The sequence below is a fragment of the Alnus glutinosa genome, chromosome 11, assembly GCF_958979055.1.
Source record: "Alnus glutinosa chromosome 11, dhAlnGlut1.1, whole genome shotgun sequence".
NCBI classification, from domain to species: domain Eukaryota; kingdom Viridiplantae; phylum Streptophyta; class Magnoliopsida; order Fagales; family Betulaceae; genus Alnus; species Alnus glutinosa.
This window is the reverse complement of record NC_084896.1, coordinates 24,555,703-24,583,086: the sequence shown is the minus strand read 5'-3', so window position 1 is coordinate 24,583,086 and position 27,384 is coordinate 24,555,703. Positions and strand designations below refer to the sequence as shown.

Here is a 27,384-nt window from a genome sequence, read left to right as displayed (position 1 = left end):
TCAGTCACTCCCGTTTCGCCTCGAGAGGTCATCAATGTCGGGGTGGTAGGCTGTAAGGACCCAAGAAAAAGTGCTAGCCACATCTGCACTATCATCCCAAAAGGAGTAGTCAATTTGAAGTTTTTCCTAGAATCCATTATAAAGTCCAGTTTCACCTAATAACTAGGCGATGTGGAACTTAACACTTATCACTAATTTTATAAACCACTCACTCTATGTGGGCTATTCATCTTCCCAATATGGGACAGAGGTGTTATATAGGCCTTTCCTCCCCCCCGGCAAATTGTATCATTTCCTCATCTGTTGAGGAAAATGGTTTTTCCTAATCTCATGCTTGGCCTGTCGGTTTTGATCACAACGAGGAGATCGTTGTATGGGAGGAAGACGTTGATTTTTGGGATGGTTTGGCCATGGAAGAGGATTCTCTGCGAGATAAAATGATAGCACACCAGAAGTCCAAAGGCAAGAGGGAGCTCTTGAATTTGCAAAGCTCCATCAATTATGGCGTCGTTGAAACTTCTTCTAAGCATAGGAAAGGCAAGGCTCACATGATGTAGGATTGTGAGCCTTGGGTTGTTTTGCAGGCCCTTGGTTTTTTTCTTGCGTTTTTGTTTGGGTTCCTCTAGGAGTTGTTTTTGGGTGTTTCTTTCAGGTTCTAGGATTAAGGTTTTGTGGGTTATTTGGGTTGTTGTGGGTTAACTTTGGTTGCTCCTATGTATATTTTTTATATACTTAGGGGTGCCTTACGCTTTTTATTTAATAAAACTTTCCTTATAAAAAAAAAGTTACTATCAAGAATTAGAAAAAGTATTGTGAGGAGCAAATTGAGAGCACACTCTCGGTTATATTTAGTAATTGGTGAGAAGATCCAAAGGTCTCAAGATTCATGAGATAGATCTGAGGAGCAAGAAGAAGTTTCTGCCGCACATCTGTCGTTTATGTAACATCCCCAACATTTGGGTGAGTTGGGCCAAATTTTGATTTGGGGCCATTTAGCCCAGCGTCCAACCCAAAGTCTGTTTAGCTTTGGTTGTGATTTGGGCCAAGTCCAGTACACTATCCACCCCAAACCCACTTCTTATTCATTCAGATCCGCCCAGCCCATCATCAAAGCAGGTTATAGGATCAACCTAACACCAATTGAGTCAACCTGTCTTCTGTCGAACCAGTAGGGTGCCAACAACATTTTTCGGCTAATTTCGATTATCTCTGGCACATTTCGGCTTGCGGCAACTCATTTTGATTGGTTTCAATGATGGCTGACACATTTTGGCCAGTGACTACTCGCTTTTGGCTGGTTTCGATGATCTCCATCATCTTTGAGGAAGTTTCAACCGGTTCAGGTCAGTTTTCTATCTATTTCGGTAGTTCATATCTTTTTTTAGTATTTTTCAGCCGATATAGGCGTATTTCAGACAGTTTTGTTGATTTCCGCAATTTTTGGGTTGTTTTTGCTTTGGTTTGGGCTGTTTCTTGTATTTTTGGCTTATTTCAGCATTGTCACTGGGTTTTTTTGGCTTGTTGGTGTGGTTATCTGGCCTGCTTCAGCACTGTTCGTGGGTCTTTCACCTAGTTGTTGTGGTTATTTTGTACTGTTCTAGTTTGAGTTTCTTGGGGTTAACTATTGTTGTTCGTACACTTTGTGGTGGATTAGACAAACATTATGGCCTGTTAACTAAATCAGATTTGATCACTTCAATTGTATATGGTATCATTCCTACTAGTACTTCCCAATTAATTTTCTAGCTGTGCAGCTCCTCAGCTCAAAATCCCACAGTTCAAATATTCAAAATAGCTTGGATTTGTTTTATGGGATTTGATTCTTGTACAACACCAATACAACAACTGTACAACAACCCCTCACATGAGAGTGGGCCCCAGTATGTAGAATCCACCCTCTTGTGAGGGATTGTTGTACAGTTGTTGTATTGGTGTTGTAAATCTAACATTTTCCTTGTTTCATAGAAACCACAGCTCAAACTTGTGGCAGAAACTCAATATTACATAAACAAATTAAAGTACGTCATGAAACAACTTTATATATTACAAAACCATACTTTGTGTATATTAAAATTTAAAGCTTCCGAATTTGAATCAGCACATAAAATTAAGGGTTAGTTCATGATAGACACAGGAACTTCCCAAATTAATAAAGAAAGTTATCCATTTCTTATGCAACACCATCAGCTAGCTAATAATTTCAGATACAATCAAATTACAGAAGGAAAAAAGAAGAAGCAATAAACAATAAACTGTAGAAGAGTAATAGGAATAGAATGAACCTTTTTCCTCTTCTCAGCTTCCATGATTTTCTCAGCTTCCCTGATTTTATCCTCCGCCCATGCTTTGAACTCTCTCCACAAAGACGCACACTGCTCTAGTGTAATTAACGTATCCTTTGGAGAAACCTATATTATAGTTGCTCTTCAATAAGAAATCTGTTTGGTGATAAGAACATTATGCTATGACCCTACCAGTAACCACTAAATAGTACCTCCTCCCAAGTGCTTGAGGCAAGACCATTTGTAGGAGCTCTGATGCTCCCATCCTCAGAAGATGGAAGAGCAACAGCACCATCCATGAGAGAGGAAAAAAGTAATTCTTCAATCTTATCAGGCTTCTCATCCAAGCGTATGGCAGCCATAACAGATAAAAGCTTTAGAGACTGCAACAGTAAGATATAGATGAATCCATTTAAGCATAACTGGTAATTCATCTTAAACTCCATCAATAAAAGTCCTTTGTAGATTACCGCAGAGAGTGCATCCTTTCCATTGTCTTTTTTGAATACGGTTGAAAACCTGAAAATTGTTAAGCAAAGAAATAAGCCACTAAAAAAGCTAAAGATTTAAACAAAAACAAAAACAAAAAAAAAAAACAAAAAAAGAAAAACAAAAAAAAAGAAAGAAAGAAAAAGAAAAGAAAACTTTCCACTACATAGTTTGCTAGTTCCTACCTAGCTTTCATACGAATCAAAACTTCTCCAGCTTTTTCTCTTGCCTTTTTCTCCACCAAGTCTCTTCCATAGTCCCTCAATTTTTGCACCTTTTTGTCAACTGTCGCTTGGTCCAACTCAAAACCAGCAATGTTAGTTGAAAGCTTTGCTATAGCAACCTGAGTCTCACCTTTAAGAAGTTCTCTTATTGAAGCCCAGGTGTCTGTCTGACCAGCTTCAAGTGAGGATTCTACCGGCTTCGTCAGTGCCAGGTTTAGTTGTTCCTGAAAAAACAAAACAAAAAAAAGCATCAGCATTTTCGCAACTATTGGAAACTATGAATGGGCTAAAATAGCTACCTTGTGTGTGTTTTAGATATGATATTAATGTGTGCATCTGCTTAAAAGGTAAGTTTGTGTCCAACCCAATGATATCGTCCCTGTGTTGGTAGTTCCTGTCTTCTTATTGACTAGCAATGGGTTATTTGGGATATTTTTTTCCGTAAAAGAAAAGTGTTGGGATATTATCGAGCGGTGATCCTGGACAAGCCTTGTAATGTCAAAGAAATTAATTAAGTATTAAAACCATAGATTAGACTAATTAAGTGATTAATTTGATAAAATGTGCAAGAAAAACACTTATGCTCCGTTTATTTCGATGTAAAAACCTTTCTGTCTTAAAATATTTTAATGATTTCATTGAAAATATTTCTCGGCCTTCGGCTTTAACGAAAAAATCACCAGCGGCGAAAAACCATTTGTGACAAGATATATTGTTCATCCCAGCAACAATAAGATGTACTAAGATCTGAAGAAGAAATTTTGTTGGTACGACATGAAGCGCAATGTAGCTGAGTATGTTGCACAATGCCTTTTGCGTCAACTTGTGAAAGCTAAACACCAAAGGCCAGCTGGGTAACTTCAACCTCTCAAAGTGCTAATGTGAAAATAAGATCAAATAGCTATGGATTTTGTCGTTGCTGTACCAAGAGTGCCAAGCAGACAAGATGTCATATGTGTCATTGTTGATAGACTCACAAAGAGCACCCACTTCCTCCCCATCAAGATTACAAATTCTATGGACAAGCTAGTAGAAATGTATATACGAGATATAGTAAGGCCATATGAAGTGCCGGTTTCCATTGTGTTAGACCGTGACTCACGGTTCATATCAAAGTTTTGGAAGAGATTGTATCACAAATTGAACTTTGGCACAACATACCATCCGCAAATCGACGGCCAATTCGAGAGAACCATTCAAACCCTCGAGGATATGCTTAGGTTGTGCGTATTGGATTTCAACTTTTCAAGTGAAGCTGGATATGATACTTGCCTCAATTTCTGTCTCTAACTCACCTTCTCCGAAAGAGTAGCCCAACAGCTTTATCCTCCCTCAACTTCTCCTCAACACAAAAAGCTTTCTCTTCTTCTCAACCATCAAGAACTCGCAATTCATCCAAAAAAAAAAAAAAAAGCTTTTCCTATCTCTTTACATTACCAAACACTTCATTCTAGACTTTAAATCAGCTTTCAATACCTTAAATTTGCGACGAGGCAAAACAAAACTTGGGGAAGGTTGAAAGTAGTAAGATGTCTACCTTTTTTTCACTGAATAATGCTAGAAGTCCCACTTGTGTCACTCTTGTGTGCCTCTAATAATAATGTGACTTTTAAAATTACTATTGGACTTGTGATTGATCATTATTGAACTTTAATCAAATGATGATTTTAAAAGCCACCTCATTTTTGGGGGGACATAATAAAGACTTCTAGAATTACTCTTGATTTAGGCTTCATAAGGAATCGAAATAACAGGACAATCTTTTCAACTCTTTATTCTCTCCTCTCCATTGACAAATTTGGAACTGGAAGCAACAGGGGGCAAGATCATAGCGGCTTACAAAAAATGAGCTCTTCCCCCTATTGATAAAGGGAAAGGAATTGTATCCTTTGATGTGATTGGGAGTCATGTGGGTCGTGGTTTAATATTCTTGAAAATGTGACCCGCCTTTTATGGATCGGATGATATGGACCCACCTATAAGGGTTCTACTTCACAACAGGGAGCACGGACCCATTTTCTGTGAAGGAGTACCCTTATAGGTACATAGAACTTAACCGACATTAAAGCAGTTGTTTTGGCAACAAAACCACCATTTTCTAGAGGGCTCAGTGTTGGCTACAGTGTCATCGCTAGAACCAACTTTTTTTATTTTTTTTTATTTTTTATTTTTTTTTTATAAGTTCAATTTTATTTAAAAAAAAAAAAAAAAAACAACGTAAAAGTGCCCCTAGCACATACAAAGTATACAAGAGGCAACAACCTTAATACCGACCCAACAAGAAACAACCCAGCCCTAAGCCCCTAACACTCACAATCCTTAATTTTATCCCACCACCTATTAGCCTTATAAAAGGCAGAGAGGAAAGCCACAATTTTATCCTTTTCCCCCTCTGTCCCTAACCCAATCGAAGAGAAAAAGAAAGACCACTCCATAGGAGAGATAGGATGAGCTCTACTAGATCAACCCCAACCTGAGAGAGAGGACGAGCTCGCCTCTAGGAACCCCAGCCTAAAACAACCCATCTATTTGAGTCCTCCTTGACCCACTGAAGTCTTCGGTCTTCTCCCATTGGGTTTGTATTGAATCAGAGGCTTGGACATGGGTTCTTCCAAGGATGAGATTGGAACCCTCCCTTTCGGCGAGCCCACCTCAAGCGAATCTTAAGAACCCAAGATAGGCCCGACACAGTCCATAATAGAACCCTCAGCATCCACCATAAAACCATCACCCAAACGACTCCTCGTCTTTGATCCATGCCCTAAATCCACAAGACCAAGTGGCTGGGAATTACTCACTGATAGATTATCAACAAAAAGCTTTCGACCAACCTCCAATGATGCCCACCGAAACCGGAAGACGAAAATGAGAATTGTTACCCCAGATTCGAATCCGAACCCAGTTTAGAACCCGGATCCAAAATCACATTTGGACAAGTACCCAAGATAGACTCCACACCCAGACCCAAACCGAATTCCACAACTGCAAAATTTACAACACGTCCTACCAAGAATGCTCCTCTCTTCTTCTTTAAATGGGTTTAAAACCAACCCGGTACACTTTACACCTAAGGATTGTTTGGGCTTCAGACCTGGCCCAAAAAGTTGGGCCACAAATGCAGCAACTCGGTGCAAGACTGGCCTCAGGAGCCCGAGTAGAACCTTCTAGAATCTAGGGTTCTCCATGTTCATCTCCCTGCTCTTTCCGCCGCCATAACTTCAACTCGTCGATTTCTTCTCTGTCAGCCCTGCTATCTTCTCCACCAGTTCGAAACAATCCACTGCCACTCAAATCTTCTTCAACTCTACGTAATGACATCGGCAACGGATCCATCTCACGCATCTCTATCTTCGGTCCTGACGTTGCTAAGATCTCAGTAGAGAAACCAGCCATCCCACGCACTGCCTCCATGTAAGACATAGCCACCTCGCCCTTCTTGGTTCTAGCCTCGAAGAGAAACCCACCTAGAGAGAGTTGAAACTTCTTCCCAACCGAATTAGCCCCGGCACCCTCCAACGACCCAAATGGCGTCTCAAGGAACGCAACCATCTTGCTCAGATCACTCGCTACTTGTCTCTAACCGCGTCCATCCCGACCATCAGGTAGCCAAATGAACCCTTTCCGGCCACCAACAGCGAAAGAGGCCACCTCAAGAAACCTACCAGACTTCACAAAATCCTCAATCCCCAGCGACTTCATCGCCTCCTTCATCACGTCCACCAAACAAGCAGAACACAGCGAACCCAGAGCCACCACCCCTAAAAAAGACTTCCTTTTCTCCTCCAAGCAAATCACTGAAGAGCCCACCTTCGCCGATAAAAGGAACTCTTTGGCTTCCACAACAAATCTACGCTCCATGACAGGCTTTGAGTGTCAACCTTCGAGAAACCGCATCACAGAGCACGAACAAAGAAGAAACAAAATGGGGAAAGAAACAGCCCTAGCTAATGAAGAGAGAAAAGAAAGGTAGAAAAGGTGATCTAAAGAAATGAGGGAGCTAGCGGGAAGCGCCTTTTCTAGCAGAGGGAGGGAGAGAAAATTTGAAAAAGTTTGAACGACATGTGAGAGAGAGAGAGAGAGAGAACCAGCAAAATGTATTCGCTAGAACCAACTTGCCAAAATAATCAAGGCATCCCTCTAGGAATAGAAACTTCACCACAAACACCCACATTGGGAAGTGTTGGGGATAAAATCCCACTATGGGTCCCACTCTCCCACTCAATCACTATCTCATTCCACTATGGGTCCCACCTTCCCACTCAGTCACTATCTAATCCCACTAAGGGTCCCACTCATCCACTACATGAACGTGGAGCACATCAAACAATGACTGACCCACATGATAATCTTATAAAAATGGAAGGAGGTATCAGGTAAGGAGAAGAAAAATAATTTCTATGAAGAACCTAATTTATTGCTATATTTCAATTCTCAAAATCTCTCGACTCTCAATACTCTCCAAAAAACTGCCCACTGACTTAGGCATCGGAGAGGGGACGTCGGGAGACCCCCCCTCTGACGTATTGTTTATTATTTTACAGATCATGAAGAAGAAGGCAATCATTAGGCTATGTCACCACGCTGAAAACTGTATCAACAGTTTGGCGCCGTCTGTGGGAACAACAAATCGTTCCTTAAAAAAAAAAAAAAAAAATCAGCAATGGTGACTACGTCTTAGGAATGTCAGTTCTCATCTCAAATCTTACGGCTAATTCTGGCTGATGGGTCTTCTTCTCTGACCCTTAGATCCTACCTATCCTACTGGCCAGATCTAAATCCGCACAGATCTACATTCATATGTGACGAAGACATTGGAGGATTTCAAAGAAGATTTCGTTTTTCCTCAAATATGCTGGTGATTGATTTCAGGTTGAAGATGGGCGACGGGAGTCCAGAGAAAAAAAGGGGGGTATCTTAACCCGAATGCCCTGGTTCGGTAGGCCTGATGGGTCGGCCTAACCCACCAAAAAAAAAAGACCCAGTCCAGTGGGTCGACCCAACCTAGTCCAAGTTGTGGATTCGCCTAACCCACACACAAAAAAAGGGACCCAGTCCAGTGGGTCGACCCAACCCAGTCCGATTTGTGGATTCTCCTACGGATGATCCCTCCACTACTTCTCCTCTAAGCACCGAATGCCCAACAATCCAGCCTCGCCGCTGGTTCAGGTGGTGCGAGCGATTCGGCAGTGACTCGGTAAAGGAGAATATGGGCGGGCCTCCTCTGGGATGAACTTCCCAGCAGAAAACAAGTTGGAGATCTCCAGTTAGAAACCCAAGCACAGATTTGGGTATATCCGTCGATCTGTGCACCCACGGTGTGGCCCACACCGGCTTACCTCTCCTGCCTTCACCGAACCCGCTACGGTCACCCTGAGCAGGCGAATTTGGCAACATCGATGCGGCCATCAGATCCGGACCCGACCGCATCAGAGCAAAGTTGGAGTCTCTTGTGCGATTCGGCAGTGACCCGATGAAGAAGGGAGTGAAGGGGTCTCCTTTGAGTTGAACTTCCCGACGTCCTCTGGTGTCCAAAATTCGCAGCGAGGTTTAACTGTTTAAGAGGTCGGTGAATCGCTGTTCAAGGGGTGGACTTTGGAAAGATTCTCCATCGAGTAACTGGTGGACCGCCTCTCCTTCTTCCAGGAAAACTCAGACAAACAAATTCTGTTTAAGATTTCCTCTTCAAATGCCCTAGCGATGATGTTCAGATACAAATGGTGAAGTCGTTATCAACATTTACTGGTCTATCAATATCAAGGTTTAGTTGCTCGAGTTTTGTATTGGAGGTGCGGTCAAAGGAGACTCAAGCTAGATATAGAATGCTCTAGCTCATGCACAGAAGGTGCTTCTTGATGTTAACAGAGGTGAAATTGTGGAATACCTGAAGATGATCCAAAGAATTCCCTACTGCGATTGCAGATCTGGACTTGCAGTTTGTCCTCACCGAATACTCTGGATAAGTTCCCTATCTCTCTTTTCATTCCATTTTGTTAAATTGTAGAAATTATAAATTTATGGCTTGGATAAATATCTGATCTGATATGTCCCTTCGGAAGTGGACAATAATCCAATCTTGCTGCCTTGAGCGTGACTATTTGAAAACATGATAGCAGTAATTCTGTGCCCATAAACTTTTAAAAATTCGTACTCTATGTTGTGATTACAGAAAAGAGTGTCTACTATGCATTTTTAGAACATATTGACTGCTTTATGTGCTCATACTTTTGGCGTCAATGGCACTAAATACTTGTGATCTGAGCAGAAAACCTCCTACTGCTAATCATGGACCCTTCATACGTCCATGGACAAGAAAGATTGTCCGAAGAACAAATTTTGGAATCTTAAAAAGGGCGATCCAAAGTCTGCAGTTAGGCGTTCACTGATCTGGGCGTTAACCCCGTGCACTTCAGCATAAATGGTAGAACCTATCCGGCGATGAGACTTCTCAGTCATTTTCAACATCAGATGGGAACAAACAGAGAATATGCAAGCTTTACAGGGAGATATGGTATTTAAGCATCTATAGTGGGTGCCGTAGAATGGGCAACCTGGGAAGACATTTGGGAACCATTTGGAATCGAAGAATTCAAACTACCCATTGGACTGAGTTATGGATTTGGTGTCCGAGACTGGGCTGGCAAGGCTTGAACCACTATGGAAGCCCAACATGTCTGTGGTGCTTCTGTACAATGCCAACAAATACGCTTGAGATCAAAGAATGGGCATCCTCTGCTTACCTCTCGGCAGTTCCATCATCTCATATTATTAGAGTCGGTAAAAAAAAAAAAAAAAAAAAAAAAAAAAAAAAAAAAAAAAAAAAAAAAAAAAAAAAAAAGGTCGAGGATCCCATCCGAGCCGAGGGACCATCCCGAGCCGAGGATGCATCCCGAGCAGCAGATCATCCCGAGCCAAGGGTCCAATCAAGAACTCATTTCAAGGATCCCATCCGAGCCAACGATTCATCCCGAGTCGAGGATCCACTCCGAGGATTTCAAGGATCCCATTCGAGCCAGTGATCCATCCCGAGCTGAGCCGAGGGTGCATCCCGAGCCAAATATCATTCCGAGTCGTGGATCTCATCCGAGTAGATCATTCCGAGCCAAGGGAGCAATCCGATCGAGGCTCAAATTTAACCAAGGGTCCAATTTTTCGAGGGCCTAATTTGCTGAAGGCACAAATTCGACCGAAGGTCCAATCCGATGGCACATTTCAAAGGTCTCTTCCGAGAAGCCCCAATGCACAACTTCATCAGAATACCGAGATAAGTCCACTCTTTGCGTTTTCGTTTATGCTAGTCTACTCACAACACTTGGTAATTCAAGAAACATGATTTTTAGCAATTCTTTACAAAAAGAATCATCAAATTTTGAGATAGTCAAATGTATCTTGATCAGAGACATTAAAAATTAACTTTTCCCCGCAACACATAAAAATGATAACACACCATTACTTATTTTAGCATACACGAAGCGAAATAATAGCAAATAGAAGGCTTCGAAAACTTTTATACTTAGCCACACTTTATTCTTTCGACAGTCTAACACCAAAATCCTAAAACATCCATACTTAGCTAAAAATCAGCTAAGTATAAATGTTGGGGGGTACCAACCCGGTGAAATAAAACTATGATTGAAATGGAAGACTGTATATCAAGTCGCATGACCAAATCTCAGTGCAATTTTACATATTTTCTCGCACTAATAAATCGCTAATTGCTAGACTCTGCTACATATATGCATACATATGTTCCTTTAAGACGCATGCAAGGCTAATATTTTGGGCCAGAGGTCTCACCATACCCATTATATTCTTTAGAAGACAGGGCATCATCACTAATTTTGCTTTACCATGGTTCTCAGCTTCTCCACAGGCGCTAGAGGAAAGGGGCTACATCACCCCGAGCTTGTACAACACACAAAGGAGCTTTCATGTCGCCTCGTTCGATGAAAACCTCACGAGAATCAATGGTCACTCAAAGCATCTAGTCCAAACTTATATTTTTGATCTGTTTGTCCTATGGTGATGTGTTGATACAGGAACTCCATCGAAAAGCTCAAAAGGAGAAAAAGACAAAAGTCTCATCATGCCTCGAGTAGACTCGGCATGACTCAAGCCCCCGAGCAAAGGCCTCGGCATGCATCGAGCACACATAAGCCTTGGCAATCCCAAGCAAAAGCCTTGACAATACCCGAGCAGAGCCTCATCATGGCCTCCAGCAGACCCGGCAATCCCGAGCAAAAGCCTCGGTACGTCCGAGCACGAAGCTGAGCCGCCGTAAGCCTCGGGCCACCATAAGCCCAGAGCTGCCGTAAGCCTCATACCAGATCAAACCAGACCAGATCAAACTAAACCAGATCAAATCAAAGCATTGCTCCCCTCGGTTCAAAATACAACCGACCCGGAGCATGCACCCGTCATATCCTTAACAATGACTCGGACAAATCACCAAATTTGTCTAAGTCATTAAGGAATGTCTCGGTTCAAATTAAACCAGATCAAACCAGACCAGATCAAATCAACAATAATTGCGCTTTCAAAGTGCATTTCTGTGCTGCAACGCCAACAACCACAGATATTTGGAAATCAGTCTATCAACTCAGGTATGCAAACTAATCATTATTCAATATATATACATTTGTTCTAACAAATTTCAGGGGTTCGGCTCTAGCACATACCATACGGGGAGAAAACCCCTACAACAAACCATACGGGGAGAAAACCCCTACAACAAACCATATGGGGAGGCAACCCCTACAACAAACCCGGTCATGCCCCTCGGTAACACGGGGGGTGACCCGGTTCCACTCAAACCAAATCAACTCAAAGTGCTCTCCCTCGGTTTTAAATACAATCGGCTTGGAACATGGGGGGTGACTCGGATCAACTCAAGGTGTTGTCTCCTTCGATTTGTAATACAACTGGTTCGGGAAGACAACCAAGTCACTCCGATTATTTCCCTCAGTAATGATTCAAGTTGGCCTATTATTACTTTAGTGTTGCTTTGGTTGGCCTTCAGTAATGACTAAAGTAACCTCGGGTACCCGATTATTTCCCTCAGTAATGATTCGATTATTTCCCTCACTCCGAGGTAGAGCAGCATCCCCAAGCACACCACGGTCGTTGGCCTTCTGAGCTTGCAACACTAAAGTAACGGGCCAAGCATAACCCTTTCCAAGAGACGTGGAATCCACCATATACCGCCTTGGTCCAACCAATACCTCATCGTACACCATAAGACATCTTGATAGCTTCCCCTGCTCGCGCACACACCACAGACATCGAAGGCACAGAAGGGTTCACCTTGTGGCCAGAAAAAGAGTACTGACCAAGGGGTTCCCCAGAATGATGAGCTTTCGGGACATCACCAAAGGAAGTCTGAAAGGTTTCTAGAACCTTCTATAACTCAAGCACAAAACCAGCCCATCCCCTACCACCTCTGCCTCCCAGAATAACCACAAAGCCCCTCAGACCGCCACCTCCATATTCTATGATAGCCAAATATCGTCTAAACTTGATGGTACACCACTAGACGATAAAGGCTTTCGAACCCTCCTGGAGGATTTTAGAAACTCCATCAAGGCCACTGCAGCTAGAAGAAACTCTTCCGTGGTAGCCAACAACCAACTCAAAAGTCAAACTCTATCTACCCACAAAATACTCAACTTCCAAATAGAACCAACTTCGTAAACCCATTGCATAATACTAAAAAGGAAAAACTAGACTAACGCCATTGTCGAAGAAGCCAATAGACAACTAAAGAACACCGAGACATGCCTACATGCGCCAACACAAGAGAGAGAGAGAGAGAGAGAGAGAGAGAGAGAGAGAGGCTTCCCAATCCAATCATTCCTAGGTCCATAGTGTTAGTGATATCACTTATATGTAATTTTTCATCATAATGAATTAAATTCAATTCAATTGTGAATTGGTTCCAAACAGAGTGTTGGTGATTTGGCTCAAAATATCATTATGGACATGATTTGAAGAAAACCCTGGTCCAGAAAGCAGTATTCACTCATTGGATTAATCAAGAACAATACCTCATAACTGGCTATCATTTTCAACAACTCTGCACTACGAACAGATGATGCATGTACATCAATATGACGCTGAAGTTCGTCAGAGACTTTTGAAGCATCCCAATTAGCCTGACTTATGGTAGCATCTGAAAATGGAATATATCAAGTCACTTATAGGAGGCATTGACTGTATGATGGATTAACATCCACATAGGATTTGAATATCAATCATCCCAAACAAATAAAAAGCTGGAATTAATAGAAAACATATAAGATATTCAGTTAAAATCTTACATCAGAGGAAATAATGTTCCTTCAAGGCAAGTAAAAGAGGTAGGTTCAAGAAGACCCATAACATCCTTTAAACAAGGATTTAATTGTTACACAACACCATGCAAACATGTAAGAAAAGTAGATACCAAAACTTTCAGCAACACTAAATAATCACATAAAAAGATGCACCAGAAACCCAAAATCTATATCAAACAACCACAACCATCACAAGATGAGTAGAAGAAAATATAAATCAGAAAGAAAATCATGTGCTTTAAGCATTAAAAATAATAATAAAAAAAAAGGATGAGTTCCTATTTCAGGTAAGTAAAGTTTCATGGAAAGAAAAGTTGAGAACACTTAAGGAAGCTTACCAAAGATTCCCTTGGTCATTACAATCTAAAGTTCAAAAGATCAATAAAATCCAAAAAAATGAGTCAAAGGGACATTAACAAAGGCTAGTATCATCCAATTGTACAATAATAAAAAAAAAAAAAAAAAAAAGACTTAGGCAAATTCCAAATCATAAATCTAAACGTTTGCACAAAATAAGTCCCAATTTCTACAAACTATATAGACAACAATAGTAGCTAAGAAAAAGAAATGTACATGGACAGCATAGTTGTCAATTTAACCTTTTTTTCTTTTTATAAGAGAAATTTTATTAAAAACGCAATGAGCGATCAAGTACACAAGGAGTATACAAGAATGGCAGCTAAGAAGAAGAGGAAAACAAGACAAGGAAATCATTATAACTAATCACTAAAGGGGCAAGGACCGCGGCCGTCCAAGAGTACAAAAAATAAAAGAAAAAAGAAATGAGCTCCTCAATGGTTTTTTCTTTGTCCTCGAATTGTCTATCATTACATTCCCTCTACAAGCACTATAAAAGGCAACAAGGAACCATCTTCCACACCACCGCACTCCGAGAGTGACCATCCGTCCACCAACTAGCGAATAGATCTACCACCCAACGAGGCATAACCCATGACAGACTGAAACGACCAAAAATGGCATTCTATAGAACGCAAGGGACCTCACAGTGAAGTAAAAGATGATCCACAGACTCCCCATTCTTTTTACACATACAATATCTATTAATCACAATGACTTGCCTCTTACTAAGATTGTCCAAACTAAGGATCTTCCCTAGCGCTGTTGTCCAAACGAAAAAAGCCACTTTCAAAGGAGCCTTAGTCTACCAAATACATTTTCAAGGGAAAAAAACAATCTCCTTGTAAGCAAGAGTCTTATAGAAAGATCTAATATCAAACTACCCTTTGCGAGAAGGAGACCACCAAAGCTTGTCTTCCCCATCACGATCTAATCTAATAGAATACAATAAGGTGAAAAGAGAAGCCAAGACGTCCACCTCCCAATCGTGGGCCGCTAGAATGAATCTGACATCCCACTAAAAAGATCTGTTCTTCAGAATCAAATGCCCTGCAACAAGCATGTTCTTGTCACAAGCTACGTCATACAAACTTGGAAAAGCTTCCTTAAGGGGCATCTCTCCAACCTACACATCATCCCAGAAGCTAATTCTGGAGCCATTGCCCTAAATAAGTCTAGTATGGCTACTAAACAAACTCCACCCCTTCCTAATGTTCTTCCAAAGCCCTACTCCATGAGACCCAAGGGGGTCCAAGGAACACCAACCAACCGAAGAAGAACCATACTTAGCATCCACAACTGATCTCCGCAAAGCCTCTTTCTCGTACTCATATCACTACAACCACTTCCCTAATAAAGCTTTATTTAAGATCCTCAAATTCTGAATACCCAAACAACCTACTGAAATAGGAGTACAAACCGTGGACCAGCTAACTAGGTGATATTTGAATTTTTCACCTAGACCTTCTCACAATAAATCTCAATGAAGCTTCTCTATATGATTAGCAACACATGAAGGGATAGGGAAAAGAGAAAGAAAATGCGTGGGGAGATTAGATAAAGCACTCTTTATAAAGGTAACTCTATCACCCTTTGACATGTACATCATTTGCCAACTAGCCAGCCATCTTTCAATTTGCCCACTACATCATCCCAAATGGACTTAACCTTAAAAGGGCCCCCAATGAAAGACCAAGATACTTTATACCTAGAGAGGAAACACCACAACCCAATATGCCAGACAATTCATCCATATTGTCCACATCACCCACAGGAACCAACACTGACTTGGCCAAATTGATCTTTAAACCTGAAACAGCTTCAAACAACACAAATAAAACAAGAAGAAAAGCTGATCAAGGTTAGCCCCGCAAAAAACTAAAGTATCATCTGCAAACAGTAAGTGAGAAATATTAACCACTCAGTTACTACCAGAAACCACTAAGAAACCTGAAAGAAAGCCTCTGTGAATAGCAATAGTGAATAACTTGCTTAGGGCCTCCATCATAACGACAAACAAGAGAGGCAATAGAGGATCACCCTGTCTAAGTCCACGATAGCTACTAAAAAAGCCTGAAGGGGTACCATTCACCAAAGTAGAAAAGCGCACCGAGGAAATACAATGTGCTATCCACGAACACCATCTCTCCCCAAAACTACATGTTCTCATCATATATAGTAAGAAAATCCAGTTGACATCATCATATGCCTTCTCAATACCTAGCTTGCAAATTAACCCTAGTTCACCTAATTTAATACGACTATCCAGACATTTGTTAGCAATAAGAACTGAATCAAGAATTTGCCTTCCTTACACAAAAGCATTTTGCAGTTTCGAGATAATCTTATCCACAACCTTTCTAAGTTTGTTAGCAAGAACTTTTACAATGATCTTGTATATCCCACTCACAAGACTAATAGGTCGAAAATCTTTAAGATCCATAGCCCCAGATTTCTTTGGAATAAGGGCAAGAAAAGTTGCATTAATGCTTTTGACAAACTTGCTATGAGTGTGAAAATCTTGGAATACCCCCATAAGATCTGTCTTAATCACATCCCAACAATCTTGGAAGAACGCTATAGAAAACCCATCATGGCCTGGCGCCTTATCACGATTCATGCTCTTAATCACCTCAAAGACCTTTTTTTGAGAAGTTCCAAGGAAGAAGCCTCCACCACATCTAAAGTGTTGAAAGCAAGGTTATCCAACCTAGGCCTACAAGAATAAAGTTTTGAAAAAAGTGACTCAGAAAAATGAGCTACATGATCCCTAATAGCCTGCTGATCGGAAGAAATATAGCCATTGATTGAGAGAGACTCCATGGCATTAGATCTCCTGTTCAAATTAGCAATCCGATGAAAAAAATTTAGTGCATTTATCACCCTCTTTAAGCCAAAGAACCCTAGACTTCTGTCTCCAGCTAATCTCCTCTTACAGAATAGAGTTCTTCAGATCTCTGATGTCCTCACATTTCCTTACCTTTTCTTCGAGAGTTAAAAATCGCGTTGTTCCTCCAACCGATCAAAAGCACACAGTTCTTCCAAATACGTAGTACGTAGTTTTGCAAAGTGCCACATTGCCAAACTCATGTTCGTTCGACCTCTTAAGATCATTCTTTAAAGCCTTGAGTTTTATAGAGAAGATGAAACTAGGAGAGCCTTGAAAGTGGTAAGATGTCCACCAAAGTCGCACCCTTTCCATAAACTCTTCAGCCTTCAACCACATATTCTCAAACTTGAACGGTCTAGGACCCCATTGAATACGTCCACAATCAAGAATGATCAGAACACAATCTAGGAAGCCTTTTCTACAAAGTTCTGGAAACTTAACTTCCCAATCCGGAGAAACAAGAAATTTATCAAGGTGAGACCAAGAAGGATTCTCCTGATTATTAGACCATGTAAACGACCCTCCTGCAAGCGGAAGATCCATAAGACTCTGCTCTAAAATAACGTCCGAAAACTCCATCATGGCGGCATTCAGACAAACATCTCTCAATCTTTTGGCAGGAAAGCAAGTGACATTGAAATTGCCCCCAATACACCAAGGTAACTCCCACCAAGAAGAAAGACCAGCCAATTCATCCCAAAGAGAAATTCTAAGAGCATCAATGTTAGGACTGTAGACTCCAACAAAGGCCCAAGAAAAGTCATCCTCAACACTTCTAATTTGACAACTTGACATGTTGCACATCAAATTTAAAGTATGTCACAAATACATACTACAAAGCAACTAGACAATGTTCCAGAACAGGGAGAGTACAACCCTAATTCCATCTAGAATAAGCATTGACACAAACATAATTTCTACATAAGCATGTGTATGTTGTACAGATTAAATTTTCATTTCTTACTACCTGCACATCCTTGGTCAAACTCGAGCAAACAAGAATGAGTACAAGTACGAACAGATGTAGCAAACCCTTCTCCTTTGTTCAATGACTGCTCCAGTCTACTCTTAAAACTCTCGAGAGCTTTAGAACGCAGATGTCCCAACAAGGTGGTGAATGCAGGGTGAACAAACTGACAAGTCATAAGACAACAAGAATCAATTAAGAAATAAAACATAACCATAGAATTGCAAACTAACAATAAGGCGTACTTCTCTTTAAGTCTTAACTTTAAGCACAAAAACTCTATATTCCACATCAGAATATGAACAGTATTATCTCTAAGACCCAAATGGGCAGTATAACAAGTCCTTGATATAATATAAGTCCAACAACCAGAAAACCTTTTGAAATGTAAAAAAAAAAAAAAATGGTATCTCTTAGTCCATCAAAGGATATCTCTATTTGTTACTTCGGAATTTGAGAAATTGGCAATCATTCTTCATATACACAAGTTAGATATTATGATTGTTAAATCACCAATGCGTGAAATATTTAAATGGTGAATTTAATCATTTAATTAATATTCTTAAACTTCCCCCATATGTGTGGGCCAGAACTTTTCCCTTATTATTAGGTAGAACCCAACATGTGAAATATTTAAATAGGAGCTACAATAGAGAGTCGAGGTACAAACTCGGAACCTCCGTTTTGATACTATATTAAATTGTCAATTGTCCCAAGAGCTTAACTGATAGAAAATGAAAAAAAAAAAATTGATATATAATTTCATTATCATAAATAAAACGTAAAGAGACGTAACTCTAATACACATGGAATATACCCAAAAAAAAAAAAAAAGACACCCTAATCTAAGGAAAAAGAACAAATTCAAAATATTTACAAAACTAGAAACAACCAAACTATGATGTGCATATATATCCAAGTTTAGAAAGTGTTGAACATTATCTTCCACAACTCTATCACCGAAGTCTCTACATCTTCAAAGCTCTGAGCATTCCTTTCTCTTGAAAGACACCACATTAAACACAATGGAGCCAACCTCTTTACTTCCGCAGTTGTAGCACACCCAACAGGCCAACCTGTCCTCTTCAACTGACCAACAAGTGAATCACCCTTCTAGGCATAACCCATTGGCAGAGCTCCATAATTCCTTTGCTCTTCACAATGAATCAGTAAATGACCAATGAATTCCCTACTCTTCTTGCACATGCAACACTACTGAACCACCACAACATTCATCTTTCTCAAATTATCAAGCGTCAATGTTTTCCCTAATATTGTTGTCCACACAAAACGCCACCCACAAAGGATCTTTTACTCTCATATACTTTTCCACGGAAAAAAGGATCCATTTTGGCTAGTTAGTACTTGATAAAACGACTTCACTTCAAACTTGCTCCTTTTGGAAGGACTCCATCCTATTCCATCCTCCTCTCCTTAAGCTAGTTTGAAAGAATACAACATCTCAAAGAAAGACACTACCACCTTCGCCTCCCAATTTGGAACTGGTCAAGTAAAAATTACATTCCACTGAATAATCCTTTCTCATACCTGAATGTTATCTACAACCCACGCATCTTTTCTCTGAGCAATACTAAACAAATCCAAATAAGAAATTTTCAACGAACTATCCTCACACCACACATCATGACAAAAACTAAACTTTGACACATCATCCCCCACCTCAAATCTAACAAATTTTGAAAATATATCCCACCTGCTTCTTATATGTTTCCAAACTCCCACTCGAAATGTCCCCATAGCCTCTTTAGAGCACCAACCACCCTCTATACTATCATATTTGGTCTCTATCATCAATCTCCATAAATTGTCTCTATCCATAGCATACCTGCAACAACTGCTTTCCCAAAAGATGTAAATCCTTACCTAATTCACTAAGTGGAATTTAAACTCATCCCCAATACCACCTAATAAAAAATCCCTACTACAATCTCTCAAGGCTAGTGGCCACTCCCACTGGGATAGGGAAAAGATACAAGTAATACATGGGTAAATTGGATAGAATACTCTTAATTAGCGTCAATCTACCACCTTAATTAAATAATTTTTTTTCCCATCTAGCCAACCAACGCTCCATCTTTTCAATAATGCCATTACAAATAGAAGTGGCCTTATAAGAAGCACCCAATCGGAAACCCAAACAGTTAATTTTTTTTTTATAAGTAATTAAGATTTTATAAAAAAAAAAATTAAAAAAAAAAAGCGTAAGACGCCCTCAAGTACACGGGAACTACCAAAGCAGCCTACAACAAGAAAGAAAACCCAACAACCCTCAAAAACCCAAGCCCTCAAGCCCAAAACCTTAGGGAGAACCCCCACCTTACACCAAGTGCATCTTGTCTTTCATAAGCCATGAGGTAAAACACCCAAAGGGTAAAGGGAATCGCCATCAATGAAGAGACTCTACAACCAAGAATACTTGCCAGTTCTACAGCTTCCACTTCTCCTATAGGAACAATATCTGATTTTGCTAAATTGATTCTCAATTCCGAAGCTACTTCAGAACATAAGAAATTTTTTTTTTTTTTGACAAGTAAGAGAAATTTCATTAAAAGTGTAAAGTGCAATTAAGTACACATGGAGTATACAAGAGTGACAACTAATAAGAAGAGGAAAACAACACAAGAAAATCATTATAACTAATCACTAATAGGGTAAGGAACGCAGCCGTCCAAGAATACAAAGAATAAAAGAAAAAAGAAATGAGCTCCTCAATGATTTTTTTTTCGTCCTCGAACTGTCTATCATTACGTTCCCTCCACAAGCACCATAAGAGGCAACCAGGAACCACCTTCCACACAACCGCACTCTAAGAGCGACCACCCGTCCACCAACATGCAAATAGATCAACCATCGACGAGGCATAACCCAAGATAAACTGAAGTGACTAAAAATGGCATTCCATAGAGGGCAAGCGACCTCACAATGAAGAAGTAGATGATTGTTATGGACCTCCGTAACGGGGATAAATGGTGTATAATTTGGATGGAGAAGTGTGTGGAATAGTAGGGTATTCGAGGTACCCTGGGCCTCCTAAAGTTAGGATTATCCGAGAAACCCTAAAAAACTCCTAATCAACTACAAGAGCTGAATTATAATAATTTTCTTCTTGATATTATTTCATTATTCAATACCCTATTTATAGGGTTACAAAGCTTGAATTACGGAAACAATAATTAAATAAATATTACATAAATATTACTAACCCTAATGGAATAAATAATTCATTTATTCCCTTCCTAATAAAAACGTAACATAATGGGATATACTTCCCTTAATCTAGGGATTCTTGCTTTATGAGCAAGACTCCTTATTTTCCTAATAATAATATTCTCTTATTCTTTCCAAGTAACAATTCGACTATTACCTTATTTAAAACCCTAAACTAATTATTCTATTAAAGATGGCATAAATAGAATTTCAACAATACCCTTATCACATGCCCCAGGTACATAACACTCCTACCCTCTTCAAATGGACCTTGTCCTCAAGGTCCTAAAAATATGCTCCAATTGTTGTCGGTCCATTAATCCACAAAGAAGCAATCCCTTCTCTAAGATATGCCAATACTGTGTCGAGGTGGCCCCATAGACAAAATCCAGCCCAGTGTATGTTCCACAAGTCTTAATGGACTCCAGTTGTCCATCATTTGGTGGAAATTAATCATGCACTGCCACCTGTTCTTCTTATTTATACTTTTTTTTTTCTTTTTCTTCTTTTTTTCCTTTTTTTTTTTTTTTTTTTTTCGTTGATGACTCAGCATCACACGTCGGTTCCCCCAATTCCCAAATAATACCCCTGCTTGCCTGCCGCCCCGATCTCGTCCCTCCTCACCCGATTTCGCTCCTCTTCCAGCCCAAAAAATCAGGAAATCACGGGCGCAACCTTCGGTCTTCCTCCGCCAGAAATTTTGGACGAACTTCCTCCTCCGCCAGTGAAGCCTGACATCTCTCCTCTGTCCATCGCTCGCCCGAAAAAACTCCATGTTTTGGACGGCAAGGTCTGTGCTGCCGCTCTTCATGCCGAAATCTCTGTCCTTTGCATAATCACCGTCTGGGGGACGGCTGGGTGGCCGCCGGTGACCGGAAACGCCATCTGGAGGGGAACCGCACTTCGTCGGATTCTCTGGTTCGCTACCCATCCTCCCGAGCCCTGTTCCCTGCCGCCGGCCAGTGAACTGTGATCTGAGCCACGGCTGGGTCTGCTCCCCGAGCCTTTTCCTTGCTAAACGCCGAATTTCCGGCACCTTGAAGCCCCGGACGTTGTCCCGCCGCACCTGCCTCTTCTTCTTCGGTCCTCTTTTGCCCAAGCCCGGGTCTTTCTTTCCCCGGCCCGACCGGTTCACGCCGAACTTAGACACTGCAAGGGGCTTTCTTTTTGCCAGGAAATGTCTTGTTTTGAACCTTGCTCGTTTCCTTCTTCTGGACCAATCAGTGTGAAAGGGGTAGGGTTTCAACTGTGGGGGTGGTTTTTTTGGTTTGGTCCTTTTGGTTTGTGGTTGACAGTGAGTAGTCTTGAGGTATGGGTGACGCGGGGTTGATGAACTCGTGGAGAGGGTGGCTGGGCTTTGTGGTTTCGGGGATTGACACTGTGGGTGATGGATTGACTTGTTGGTTGGTGAACTTGGTAGAATTTTTGGAGGTGATGGTGGGGGTTGAGCTTCCGGTGTTGGCCAAGAGGTATCGTTTTTCTGGGCTTTGGCTAAAATTTTGGGTAGGGATAGTGTTTGTGCCGATGGGTTGTTAGGTGGTGGTGTTTGTGGAGATGGTGGGAGTTGGTCTTTCTTTTGAACGGTGATTGATTCTGGGTCTTCGCTTGATGGTGGGGTTGGAGTTTCTTTGGTGGGTTGCAGTTCGGGTAGATTTTCAAGGGGTGATGGTAAAGTTTCTTTTGTGGGTTGCTCTTCAGTACGGATGACTTCTGGGCAAGATGGGTCTTCTGCATGGGACGGCTGGAGCTTGATGCCATAGGCAGCCAACAACTCCTCCATTTTTTTGGCCATCCGTTCCATCCGATCTGCGAGCGCCTTCATATCCTTCTCTGCCATGTCGAAACGAGGCTCTGATACCAAGTTGTTATGGACCTCCGTAACGGGGATAAATGGTGTATAATTTGGATGGAGAAGTGTGTGGAATAGTAGGGTATTCGAGGTACCCTGGGCCTCCTAAAGTTAGGATTATCCGAGAAACCCTAAAAAACTCCTAATCAACTACAAGAGCTGAATTATAATAATTTTCTTCTTGATATTATTTCATTATTCAATACCCTATTTATAGGGTTACAAAGCTTGAATTACGGAAACAATAATTAAATAAATATTACATAAATATTACTAACCCTAATGGAATAAATAATTCATTTATTCCCTTCCTAATAAAAACGTAACATAATGGGATATACTTCCCTTAATCTAGGGATTCTTGCTTTATGAGCAAGACTCCTTATTTTCCTAATAATAATATTCTCTTATTCTTTCCAAGTAACAATTCGACTATTACCTTATTTAAAACCCTAAACTAATTATTCTATTAAAGATGGCATAAATAGAATTTCAACAATACCCTTATCACATGCCCCAGGTACATAACAATGATCCACAGACTCCCGACTCTTTGTCCAAAGTAAGGATCTTTCCTAGATCTGCCACCCAAGCGAAAAAGACCACTTTTAAAGGAACCTTGGTCCACCAGATACTTTTCTAGGGGAAATGAACTGTGTCCTTGTAAGCTAAAATGTTATAGAAAGATCTAACATCAAACTTCCCTTTGCGAGAAGGAGACCACCAAAGCTTGTCTTCCCCATCAAGATCTAATCGGATAGTATACAATAAGGTGAAGAATGAAGCCAAGACGTCCACCTCCCAATCGTGTGCCCGCTTGAATGACCCTGACATCCCATTGAAAATATCTGTTCTCCAAAATCAAATGAGCTACAACGAGTGAGTTCTTGTCTCAAGTTATGTCATACAAACCTGGAAAAGCTTCCTTAAGGGGCATCTCTTCTCACCATAAATAATCCCTGAATCTAATCCTGGATCCATCTCCCAAAGCAAATCTGGTATGGCTACTAAACAAACTCTACCCCTTCCTGATGTTCTTCCAAAGCCCTACTCTGTGAGACCTAGGTGGGTCTAAAGAACACCAACTAGCCCAAGTAGAACCGGACTTAGCATCCACAACTAATCTCCACAAAGCCTCTCTCTCATGCTCATAATGCCACAACCACTTCCCTAATAGAGCCTTATTAAAGGTCCTCAAATTCCAGATACCCAAACCACCTTCTGAAATAGGGGGACAAACCTTGGACCACTTAACCAGGTGGTTGATAATTTGTCTGTGGTAGGTGGATTTGTTCATTGGAATGTTGTCTTTACACGTAATGCTTAGGATTGGGAGGTGGAAATGGTTCTTTCCTTTTATGAGCAGTTATATTCTACTTGGATTCGACATGAAGAGGTTGATCGGTTGGTGGAATCTTTCCAAGAGGAGCTTTGAAGTGAAGACTTTTTATAGAGCCTTAGCTTGTCAAGAGGTGGTCTCTTTTCCTTGGAAGGGTATTTGGCTTGTTAAGACTCCAAAGCGGGTGGCATTTTTTGTGTGGACAGTGGCATTAGGAAAGATTTTGACACATAACAATTTGCGTAGGTGTCATATTGTGGTGGTTGAGTGGTGTCATATGTGTAAGAAGAATGGGGAATCTATTGATCACCTTCTACTTCATTGTGATGTGGCATGGGTTGTTTGGAGCTCTTTCTATAGTTTGTTTGGGGTGGAGTGGGTCATAGCAAAAAGAGTGATAGATTTATTGAGTGGTTGGAGCACTTCGCTGGGTCATGGCCATGTTACGCGTCTTTGGAAGCAAGTTCCCTTGTGTGTTATGTGAGGTCTTTGGCTTGAGCGGAATGCAAGGCTACTTGAAGATGTGGAGCTACTGGTTGTGGACTTGTGTCGAAATATGCTTAATATGTTAGATGTTTGGGTCTCGGCTCATAACCTGAGTCATGTTATATTGGCTGAGTTTTTACAATCATGTTATTGAAAGCTTATTACAATCGCCCCTCTGCGCTTTTTATTGAAAGCTTATTACTTATAAAAAAAAAATGTCCAAATTTATGTTATCGTGATTTTATTGTTCTTTTTTCTTCTCTTAGCTAGGTATTTTCTCATGTATACTTCTTGCGTAATTGTGGGGTGGGGGCTTACACTTTTAATGGTATCTCAATTACCAATCAACAAAAAAATAATGCCCAAATTTGAGGCCAACTACAAAAACCAAATATTCTACTAGTTGATGAAATGCTTCTCATCTCTATCTAGCTAAACTTTGTTGGAGACAATAAGTTGGAGCCAGGGTCGTTGGACAACAGACTAATATAGAGAGTTCAAGAAATGTAAGGCTATAGGCATCAGTAGCTGCTATGATTTCTGAAACAAGTCAACTAAATGAAGCCCATTGTTCTTCTATTCAATAAGGCAGATCCCCTTGGCACATCTTTAAAAGATAAATCCCATCCCTAGCCCAAAATGACCAGAGTTGAATAGACCCTTCATGATTGGAGGGCTAATTCCATTTAGGTGAAAGGTCCTTGCAATCAAATGGAACCCACTTAAAGACCATTTTGAGTCTACAAATCAATTCCAGAATGCATTTCTCTCCTTCCTTGCCATTCAAGGCATCCTCAAAAATACTAATCAACATCCTTGAGGCAGACATGAAAGAGTGATGTAAAATTTGTTATGGCAGCAGAATTTCCCAGCATCACATAGTTTGCCTTAACTTTAGATCATATAAGTTACTTGCGGAGTTCAATCAAACTGAAATTATACTTGTGTGTTCAATTACTAAAAATGTGGTGTAATCATTTCAACCTTTTTTCCCCCTTTGTAGTTGTAACATTGAATCTTGCTCAGCAATGATGTTCTCATGCTAAACTCTAGTCTAAATTTCTAGGGTATAGAATATAATGATTCCAACAACTCGCTAGAAAGGCCAAGGGGGCGAAGTCACAATGCTTGATTGTGAAAGCAAGTAAATTGGATAGCTAAACAGTTCGGAATGAATCTATAATAAATAGCGGAAGGAATAAAGGTAGCTTGAAGACGTGCAGAGAGGCAAAAGCAACCTTACCTGTTCAACTTGGATACTGGCTACATTAAAGAATCTAGGAGTATAATCAATAGAAAAACACAACACATGGTGGCCATGTAGCACAAATACAATAGCAGGGTGAAGGGATATAATATAGCAAAGTCCATTACAAGTCATAAAATTATTTATCCAGAAAAATATGCAATAAATTAAATGAATCTGTGTGTAACAGTTGAAACTAAGATAACAATTGAGAAAGAGTGAGGTCTTACATCCAATGCTTTTGACTCCAGTTGCCGTCGTTTTGCATTTCGTACACCTTCATCATAGTATTCTGTCTCCATGTCATATCTATTTGGGTCATGGAGCCGAGGGGGTGGAATTGCGTCCGAAAGCAAGGTTAGAACTCAAATCAATTCTTAAAAAAAAAACATAGTCCAAGACTATACAATCAACAGTTAGATCTATATATAGAACAACCACCCCAGATTGAGGAGCGTCTGGCTGAATCTTGTTGGGGTAAATCAATGATGGTCAATGGGCAGTAGAGGGATGCATCCAGATTCATAGAATAAAGCAAGAGGTGGATAGAGAACTAGATAATTAGAATTCATGCTCAAAGGTCTCTAAACATAGAAGCTCTTCTAAAAAATATATATATTTTTCTTGTCAAGGAGTGTCAAGAAAAAAGAGGATCAGCAACCTCAAAGAAATATTTCCCAGGTAAATTGGGCATATTTAAAGATTTGAATATTAAAAGACACAAGCAGAATGGAACTAACTCTGAAAAATATTTTTCTAAAATTGAGCTGAGCTGTTTCCCAAAACTTGATACTGGAGCTGCTTGAATAGCTTCCTCTAGTGCCAACCAAGCCTGAATTAAATTCAATAATGACTAATATGGAAAAAGAAAATTCCAAATTAATCTAGAAGCAACTCCGGGAAAAGAGGATGGACAAAGGCGTACCTTATCAGAGGTCAAGCGACTTAACTTCTCATTGGCAATCTCTTCACACCGGACAGTGGCAACCATTACCTAATAAACAAACAGATAAATGCATGTGAAGATACCACAATCAGTTCCAAAAGGAAAAAAGAAGAGGGAGTCATAGAATAAAATATAAAACCTTGTGAGCAGGAAGATCCAAATCCTTGTTCTCTTTTATAACTTTCCATATCAGCTGTGCACTAAACGAAAATACAGAAGCAGGGACAACACCACGTCTATCACCAGCAAGCCCTCCAGGAGAAATAGAATGGAAAAATCGCTGCCTCAGTTGAGCAACCTGTATAAGACAGGACATATAGTTGTAAACCTATATATTCCACTCTAAAATCAAGAAGAATGGAAATTTTCTAAGGATTGATCAAATGAGGTCTGGATGTCAAGGAGTTAAGTTCCATTTATTGCAAGAATTTAAACTTCCATAAATAAGATAATTCATTAAACAATCCAAACAATCATCATTGTACTACAAGAGAAGTTTACAAATATCTCAAACAATCAAGGCACAATGTAGTTTACAAGATAAAGAATAAAAAATTTCTAGAAACAAATGGAGAAACAGCACAGGAGGCCTTCAAGTGAATAAGAATAGAGAAAATTATACATGTGTGTGTACATATATAAAAGAATAGAGAAAATTTCTTGAGATTCTTCTTATATTAAATAGATTACCTCCTCTTTGAACTTCTCCTCCTTCTCCTCATAATTGGATAAAGCAGTGATCTCAACCTTCAT

The 27,384-nt window shown here is 40.3% G+C and overlaps 1 protein-coding gene across 1 annotated transcript; it reads right to left on the bottom strand.

Moving 5' to 3' along the window:
* LOC133881255 (protein ROOT HAIR DEFECTIVE 3 homolog 2-like) lies at nt 1-27,384 on the bottom strand. Its single transcript, XM_062320184.1, has 12 exons — nt 27,322-27,384; nt 26,771-26,929; nt 26,611-26,679; nt 26,426-26,517; nt 25,916-25,994; nt 17,538-17,703; nt 13,036-13,160; nt 2,957-3,219; nt 2,753-2,801; nt 2,495-2,665; nt 2,283-2,408; nt 1-126 (listed from the first exon to the last, which is right to left on the bottom strand). The coding sequence occupies exons 1-12, from the start codon at nt 27,382-27,384 to the stop codon at nt 1-3; spliced, it is 1,488 nt and encodes a 495-aa protein (XP_062176168.1).

Excerpts from the sequence above, each read along its gene's own strand:
- LOC133881255 (XM_062320184.1), bottom strand. The coding sequence starts at position 27,384 with ATGAAGGTTGAGATCACTGCTTTATCCAATTATGAGGAGAAGGAGGAG. Across the intron at positions 26,930-27,321 it reads AGGAGAAGTTCAAAGAGGAG|GTTGCTCAACTGAGGCAGCG; the intron begins GTAATCTATTTA and ends TGTCTTATACAG. Across the intron at positions 3,220-13,035 it reads AAATGATAGCCAGTTATGAG|GAACAACTAAACCTGGCACT; the intron begins GTATTGTTCTTG and ends TTGTTTTTTCAG.